The sequence below is a fragment of the Chiloscyllium plagiosum genome, chromosome 18 (assembly GCF_004010195.1).
Source record: "Chiloscyllium plagiosum isolate BGI_BamShark_2017 chromosome 18, ASM401019v2, whole genome shotgun sequence".
Lineage (NCBI taxonomy): Eukaryota > Metazoa > Chordata > Chondrichthyes > Orectolobiformes > Hemiscylliidae > Chiloscyllium > Chiloscyllium plagiosum.
Window position 1 is genome coordinate 14,281,038 of NC_057727.1, and position 9,093 is coordinate 14,290,130.

General features: G+C 41.2%; 1 protein-coding gene across 2 annotated transcripts in view; it reads left to right on the plus strand.

The window, feature by feature from the left end:
• Positions 1 to 9,093, plus strand: part of slc38a3b (solute carrier family 38 member 3b) — a 138,123-nt gene that overhangs the window by 40,488 nt on the left and 88,542 nt on the right. For both annotated transcript variants that reach the window (XM_043707722.1, XM_043707723.1), the window contains exons 2-4: positions 4,070 to 4,209; positions 7,670 to 7,757; positions 7,943 to 8,058. In XM_043707722.1, the coding sequence (XP_043563657.1) occupies positions 4,100 to 4,209; positions 7,670 to 7,757; positions 7,943 to 8,058 (314 nt within the window). In that variant the 5' untranslated portion in view covers positions 4,070 to 4,099. The remainder of the gene's footprint in view (positions 1 to 4,069; positions 4,210 to 7,669; positions 7,758 to 7,942; positions 8,059 to 9,093) is intronic.

The window sequence follows — 9,093 nt, forward strand, 5'->3', positions numbered from 1 at the left end:
GTACAGGAGTTGGGAGGTCATGTTGCGGCTGTACAGGACATTGGTTAGGCCACTGTTGGAATATTGCGTGCAATTCTGGTCTCCTTCCTATTGGAAAGATGTTGTGAAACTTGAAAGGGTTCAGAAAAGAGTTACAAGGATGCTGCCAGGGTTGGAGGATTTGAGATATAGGGAGGCTGAACAGGCTGTGGCTGTTTTCCCTAGAGCGTCAGAGGCTGAGGGGTGACCTTATAGAGGTTTACAAAATTATGGGGGGCATGGATAGGGTAAATAGGCAAGGTCTTTTCCCTGGGGTCGGGGAGTCCAGAACTAGAGGGCATAGATTTAGGTTGTGAGGGGAAAGATATAAAAGAGACCTACGGGGCAACCTTTTCACACAGTGGGTGGTGCGTGTATGGAATGAGCTGCCAGACGAAGTGGTGGAGACTGGTACAATTGCAACATTTAAGAGGCATTTAGATGGGTAAATGAATAGGAAGGGTTTGGAGGGATATGGGCCAGATTCTGGTACGTGGGACTAGATTGGGTTGGGATATCTGGTCGGCATGGACAGGTTGGACCGAAGGGTCTCTTTCCATGCTGTACATCTCTATGACTCTATAACCCATTTCAGTAGTTTTTGGACAATGTAACAAAGTTCGTGTTTCTTTTCCTTTTGAAATAAACTTTGATCTCCCTTTGTTAGCTCTACATTGATGGCCTCTGTATATTGTCAGTAACTGCCCACCACAGTAAACAAATTGCAAAAGTAAAGCTTATAGCTCATGCAGCCAAGTTTCACTCTGTGTGGTGGTGATTATTATTAGCACAAGCTGGAATCATAACAATTCCTGACATATAAGTACAGTGAGTAGCTACTCTGTCTCAATCTAAATTCTTGTATGAAATAGAGAGGAACTGCAACTGAAAACATTTGGTTAATCTGTTGGAAAGGTAATTTTTTTGAACTGAGGAATTCCTTAAATGCACAGATGCAAGCTTTGTGCAGAGTAAGATCCTCTTACTATCATGGGAGAGTGATATATCAACTTGTTGCCAAGAGCAGCAATTCTGAACTGAGTATATCTCAACACATGTTGGAGTTCATGAAGACTTTTGCTCAATGGCCAAACAGGTATTGGTTAGAATACCGTTGAAGACAGATGAGTCTCAGCCCGTAGCATATGTCCTCCTATGCTACTGACCAACCTCTCTTGATCAAAGTCAGATGCATAACTGATATTGTTGAGCAACTCCTCTGTAGTTTGTGAAAGTGACACGTATATTATTAAAGAAAATGTGATGGTTTTGTTTGGGTTCGGGGAAGGGAGGAGAGGAACCTTATTTGATACACTGTGACATTATTTGCAAACAATCTCGATATCCAGTATTCAGCAATTTAGGGACAGTTTTCTGAATTTGTGTTGCTGCTAGGGTGTTTCACATGCCTGCCATAAGTTTTGAGAAATTATTGATGCACTGTTCAAGGTTTCCAGTATCAAAGTCAGCAAGATCCCACACCATCAAAATGCAGATGATAGATCGCCACTAGAAATGCTTCGTGCTAGCCTGGTGTGCATAGGATAGTTAACCACGTGACAAACCAATGTCAGGGTCCACCTCCTCATTTATCCTCTAAAAGAACAAATATTTCGATTCACATGTACTTACCTAGTGCTTTATCTCAGCTTCTCCTGTCTACTTTTCAAGGTTCACCTGTTTCTACATGTCTGTCTGCCTGCCTATCTATCTATCCGTTCATCCATCTATCTATCTGTTTTTTTTTATCTATCCAACTTGCAGAAGGCAGTCAAGGCTGTCCTGTTAAATATACTCAAGGTTGGGATTTTTATGCAGTTGGGGAATCAAGGAATTTGAGGAAAAGGCAGGAAGATGGAGTTGAGGATTGTCATGTCATCCATGATCTTATTGAATGACTTTATTTCCTTTCTCGTCTTTCTATCGTTTAGGAATGTTCTGTCAGAGATAATTTTAGAGTTTAAGCATGATCTCAGTGATGCAGACAATTGCAGTGAGGGAGTGATGGTCACTGATCTAGACTAAATCCAATGAGTATTACCTGCTGATTGTACTTTCAATAGTATTATGTGGAATCTAAATAGCCTCAAACTCCGACAATTGCACTTCCTTCCCCCATTGTCCCTTTCTAGCTCTGTTTGAAACTATCCTACCGGATTATTTATCATTAACTTTTGTCCCGATTGTGAAAGTAAACAGTGTGTGACATATGAAGGTAAAAGCCCATGGTGTTGAGGGTAAAATGAAGACATGGATTGAGCACTAGCAAATTAACAGAAGAGAGAGACTTGGGTAAGGTTTGCATTTTCAGAGTGGCAACCTGTAACTAATGGAGTGCCACAGGGATCAGTGCTGGTATCACAATTATTTACAATACGTATTAATAACTTGGATGAGGAGTGTGAATGTATTACAATTAAGTTGTGTATAATACAAAAATAGTTAGGAAGACAAGTTGTGAAGACGGCACTAAAAGTCTACAGAGCATTATTGACAGATTTAGTGAGTGGAAAAAGACTTGTCAGATAGGATATATGGGAAATGTGAGATTATGCACTTTAGCAGGAACAATAGGAGGGCTGAATATTATTTAAATAGGAAAGACTGCAGAAAGCTTCAACATGGAGGAGTTTAGGGGTCCTCGTGCGTTAACACCAGAAATCATATCAGTTCAGCAAGGAATTGAGATGATAAATGGAATATTGAATTTTATTTCAATATGAAAATCAGCATTGGTTAGACCAATACGAGGAATTGGTCAGCTCAAACCTAGAATACAGTGAACAGTTTTGGTCCTTTTAGCTAAGGAAAGAAATACATTGGAGGCAGTCCAGAGAAGGTTCATTAGGTTAATCCCAGCTATGGAGGAGAGTTTGAAGAATGAGAGGTGACCTAATTGAAACATACAAGGTTCTTAGGGGTATTGATAGGTTAGAAGCGGAAAGGTTGTCTTTCCTTGTGGAAGTGTCTAGGACCAGAGAGGATAATCTCAGAGTGAGGGGTCGCCCAATTCTGACAGGGATGAGGAGGAATTTCTTCTCTCAGAGAGCAGTGAATCTGTGGAATTCTTTACTGCGGAGGACTGTAGAGGCTGGACCATTATATTCACTGCTGAGATGTACATGTTTGTAATCAGTAAGGGAATCAAGCTGGAAAATGGAGTTGAAGACTATCAGATCAATTATGATGTCATTGAATGGCAGAGCAGACACGATGGGCTGAAGGTCTCCTTCTGCTCCTTTGTCTTATAATCTTATAGGAAGCCTGAAAAGGTTGAGAAAGTAAGAGCTGGGATTTTAAAATAATAAGGTTTCAGCGTTTATTGCTATTAAACTCGGAATTGGACAGCAACCTTTGAAGATTGCAGGTGTCCAGTTAAATATGGAAGTCAGGAAGTTACTGCCTGAATTTCCTGCTCTTCAGAATCTTCATTACACTGCTAGCTGATCAAACGATGACATTGAAACACTTGGAACAGCATGATGGCATTTTACTTATGTAATGGATATCCACTAAATTGGCCAAAAGAGTTAGTGTTTGGCCATTCCAGTGTAAGGAATTTTTATAATGGTGTGGTATGAGCAAACAACCTCTCTGACTTGGAAACTTATAACCTTTACAAATTTGAGGGCTTGTCTCTTTGTAATGCAATTCTTTTTGAAGTTTTAAAATGTCAAAACGAAGTAGAAACCTTTTCTTTATTTCTATCTTATTTCTGTTACTCCTAATTCTTTGTTTCTCTCTTTCTACTTTGCTCCCTGTACCTGATCTGACATTTAATTCACTTTTAATTAATACTTCCAGCTTCAGAGCTGCTCAGTAGTAGTTCTTTAAGATGATCAGTGACAGTGTTAGACAGTTACTGGCTCTCACACGAAGGTTTCTGGTAGTGTTTAGAAGGTGCTGCACAGAAATGGCTTTAAAAGTTTCAGTATAAAACAATAGTGGGCAAAAAGTCTAAAATGTATCTGGTACCATCTGTTTTGCTGCTGAGATCAAAATTTGGCCCATCAGTGTTAAGTAAAAACTAGTTTTTGTTTTGTATTTGTAGTAAAGGCAATTTTCTGACAACAAGTGGAACATGGAGTGTGTTCAGGTAGCCAAAGAGGCCGAAATGGTGGAAATTATTCCAAATGGCAATCATGTGGAAGATCTGACTGTACCAATCAAAATACAATCTGAGGAGGACAGGTAAGTGATGGCAACTGAAAGTTCGTATCTCAAATAGATCTGTTATTTTACAATAGATTCTAGATGTTCTTTATTGCTGGTGATGAGACATGTGCATGGTTATTATACCAGCATAATGGTCGTGTAGCCCAAATAATTGTCTCCACTCATTGTTTTTTCTGGCTCTCACCATGTCAAGCAGCTGCTTGGCTGAGGGTTAAGTTTGTTCCCAATCAAATGGAAGGTGAGCAACTACAGAGGCTACTCCAGCCCAGGATGAAACCCCCATCTAGAGAGCAGGGTGACACCGTGGAATGACCCACCTCACTGCCCTTCATCCCACGTTACTCTTCCAGCTGAGAGAGGCACGCATTGGTGCTGGCAGCCTAAGCTAAGCAAATGTACTTCATATTGTAATGTCAGCACAAAAACCCTGAGGAAGAAAAATAGATAACAGGAGCAGGAGTTGACCATTCGGCCCATCGAGCCTGCTGCACCATTCAGTACAATCAAGGTTGATCATCCAACTTAGTACCATGTTCCTGCTTTCTCCCCATACCCTTTGACACCTTTAATCCTAAGAACAATACCTGACTCTTTCTTGAAAACATTCATTATTTGGCCTCAACCGTTTTCTGTGGCAGAGAATTCTCACTGTATGAATTTCTCCTGACTTCAGTCCTAAATGAGGATTACACCATATCCCATGGTTTGGTTATTGAGAACCACCTTCCTGCTTTAACCCTGTCTTGTCTTGTTAGAAGTTTATAGATTTCTAAGAAATCCGTTTCATTTTCTAAACTCAAGAGAGTAGAGCTCTAACTGATCCAGTCCCTTTTCATACATCAGTTCTGCTAACCCAGTAATCAGACTGGGAAACTGTTGCTGCATTCTGTTTGTAGTGTTCCTTAGATCTGCACCCTTTTCACTGCTCATCCACCCATCCAGCTTTGGGTCATCTAGAAAATTGGAGATATTACATTCTGATTTACATTTTAGTTTGCTCATCTAAATCATTAATTTATTGTATTATATGCATGTCATTACATATTGTGAATAGCTGGGGCCCAAGCATTGCTCCCTGTGGTACCCGACTAGTTACTTCCTGCAGTTGGAAAAAGACCCTGACTATTCCTACTCTTTGTTTCCTGTTTGCCAACCAGTTCTCTATCCAAGTCAGTCCTCTACACCCAACCCTGTGTGCTTAAAAGTACACGCTCATCTCATACACGAAGCTTCCAAATAAACCACATCCCCTTCTCAACTCTGCTGGTTAGATCCTTGAAAGTTCTAGTAACATGGTGTGCAGTCAAGATAGGCTCAAGTTTTTTTTTAACTCAGTGATTTAGATTACAAGTTAACCCAAGCAGAAACGAATGGGCTCTGAGATTAAAGTTACTATGCACTGTTCGCTTCCCATTCTTTCTCCGCTGCAATATTTACCATCCCTTCGCCGTCATCAGTGACTGCCTGAATCAGGAGGAAGCCTCATTACTGCATCCTGTCAACTGAAATCCTGACAGGGGCATGCCTCAAAGAGGACACAGTGAATGCAATCAGTTATCTCCGTGGAGAAGAAATCATCTCCACACTCCAGAGGAGGACTATGTGGCATTGCTACCCCTGGGCTCTGTTCTCTACCTTGTCTCCTTGAGACAATCTGACCCACCCCCAGCACTGACCTAACCTCATTACCCAGGTGTGGCTCCAAGCTGCTCGAATTTGTCCCAGTCTTGATATGATGAGCTGGCACCAGTTCCAGTCTTTCAGGCATGTGGGCCTGACATGTCACCAAGAGGAACGAAAGGGGCATTCTGTCCTCTCCTCACCCATTCCCTGCCCAGAGTTATTACTACCCTTTAAACACTGGAACATTGTTCTCAGATGAGTAAGTAATGAGTAGTAATTAGACTGTCTGTATTAGAGTCCTTAGTGTATTGCTATGCCTCAGTCAGCCTCTGATGTATGTAGGCCTTGTCATTATATTATGATCTGTAACTGAGATCACTTAACTATGAACATCTCTGCTCCACTGGGCTTTGAGGATTTATTTCCTTAGAATCATTTGGTTTAGGAGCAAGTGAATTCCCCTGGCTCAGTTCTGAAAGCATCAAGTAACAGTGGAACACAGCAGACATTTCCATTTCCTTCTTGAGAATTACATTTTTGTTGCTTTGCCACCAGAAAATCCTTTGGCGTACTTATTTTGGAAAGTATTATTGTAATGCAGTAAATGAGCCAGAGCTTTAATTGGCATATCAGTGGATTTTGTTGCTGTATTTTTAAGTTCTTTACATTAGCATTTATTCCTGTTCCCTCAGAAAAATCATGCTTGTCGCATCCTCACAAACTCACTTTTAAAAGGAATTGATTCTGTTTCTGTTCATTTGACTTAGAATATTTAAGTTATTGGTGCAGCCCTCCCACTCCAAGATATGAGTAACGTATAAAAGGCATGGGAAAAAAAATTGGAGTGTTCAGTTCTGGAATGCTTTTAATTTTGATTCTCGCAATTTAAAAACCCTCAGCCCTGACTCAAAATATATTACCTCTCAAATTATACAGTTGGGCACCAGCATAGGAACCCCTAACATATTTTTGTGCCTTCCTATCCTAGTTAATGACTACTTAGGTATCTCTTCCTGCCACCAACTGCTAATTTCCCAACAGGAGTAGGCCATTTAGCCCCTTGAGTCGTTCCACCATTCAGTGAGATCATGGGATTTAAGAATCAGTCACATTGCTTCAGCTCTGGAGTTGCATATAGGCCAGACTAGGTAAGGATAGTGTATTATCCTTCCTAAAGGACATTTGGGAATCACTCGGGTATTTACAGTAATCAAAGGTAGCTTTATGAATCCAGTACTGAGGTGAATTTTACGTCTCACCAGCAGCCATGATGGGATTTGAACTCATGTTCCCAGAGCACTAGCGCGAGCCTGTGTCTTCTTGCTCAATGACTTTAACACTTGCACTTTTCAGAGCGAAGAGGAAAGTCATAGGCTGTGCTCACTGCCACCTTCTCCAGGTAAACTGGATGAATAATAAATGCTAGTCCACCCAAATGGTCTCACATCCCTTGAATGAAGAAAATAAATTGCCACAAGTAAATCTCTGATTTGATTTATTTGCAACTTCTACTCTTTGAAATCAATAGTCAGATAGACCCTCCATTACATGGACATGTGAGATAAAGATACAATTACATAATAATTGCAGATACTTGACATTTATGAAATCAGAAGTCACACAACACCAGGTTAAAGTCCACCAGGCTTATTTGAAATGACAAACTTTCAGAAAGCTGTTCCTTCATCAGGTCACTTCACCTGATGAAAGAGTAGCGCTCCAAAAACATGTGATTACAAAATAAATCTGTTGGACTATAACCTGGTGTGGTGTGACTTCTGACTTTGTCCACCCACATCTTGACATTTATGTACATTTATTTCAATCTCTTTTCTCTCCATCCAACCTGTAGGTACGAAGATAATGAAGGAAACTCGGCAGAGTGCGATGAATTCTTGCCTCACTCAGATGCTGAGAAGAAACCTACTCGCTTCACAGATGTGAGTTTTTTTGATATTTTGTGAAGAAAACATTGTCAATTGGGGAAGGTGCTAAATTTAGTCAATTGGATTCGGAGCAGAACTTAGCCCCTTGAGTGAATGGTTGACAATTATGAGAATTAATCAACCAATTTTCTTTTAATCTCCCTTAGTGTTGGGTGTTAATTTTTGTTTTCTCATTACAGTTTGATGGGAAAACCTCATTTGGAATGTCAGTTTTCAATCTGAGCAATGCCATCATGGGCAGTGGTATCCTGGGCCTGGCATATGCAATGGCCAATACGGGCATTGTCCTCTTCCTGTAAGTACAGCTTTTATCTGTTTCAGTTGGTCACCTTTCTATCCTCTTCCATGCTTTGGGCATGCAGCATCCATTGTCAAGAGAGCAGACAGTTCATAGAATCATTCTATGGCACTGAAGGAGGCCATTCAGAACATCTGCACTTCCACCATTTTCATAAGCTGGAAGTTCCAGGCCATTACCGTTCACTGCAAGAAACATTTTTCCTTGTATCTCCCTTGCCTAGAATCTTAAACTTGTGTCCCCTAGAGGAGGAGATGGTATAATGACATTACTACTAGATTACAAATCCAGCCATCCAGGTGATCATAGAATTATAGAATCCCTGTAGTGTGGAAACAGGCAATTTGACCCGACAAGTCCACACCGACCCTCCAAAGAGTAACCCACCTGGACCCATCCCTTTATACTCTACATTTCCCCTGACTAATGCACCAAACCTACACATCCCTGAACATTCTGGGCAATTTAGCATTGCCAATTCACCTAACCTGAACATCTTTGGACTGTGGGAGGAAACTGGAGCACCTGGAGGAAATCCATGCAACTTCGGTCAGAATCTTGCCCTGGCAAATGGTAGAATTTGAGTTCAGTAAAAATTGGAATTAAGATGTTGTGGTTCTGTTCGCCGAGCTGGAAGTTTTTGTTGCAAACGTTTCGTCCCCTGGCTAGGCGACATCATCAGTGCTAGCCAGACTACTGCGACCCCTAGGACTCATAACGGCACACAAACCAACAGCCACGCTCAGACAACAACTCACCAGAACGAAGGACCCGATACCCAACATGAGCAAGACGAATGTAGTGTACAAAATACCATGCAAGGACTGCACTAATCACTATATAGGACAAACAGGAAGACAGCTAACAATCTGCATACATGAACATCAACTAGCCACGAAACGACACGACCAGCTATCCTTAGGAGCCACACACGCAGACAACAAGCAACATGAATTCGACTGGGACAACACTACTATCATAGGGCAAGCCAGACAGAGAACAGCCAGGGAACTCCTAGAGGCATGGCATTCA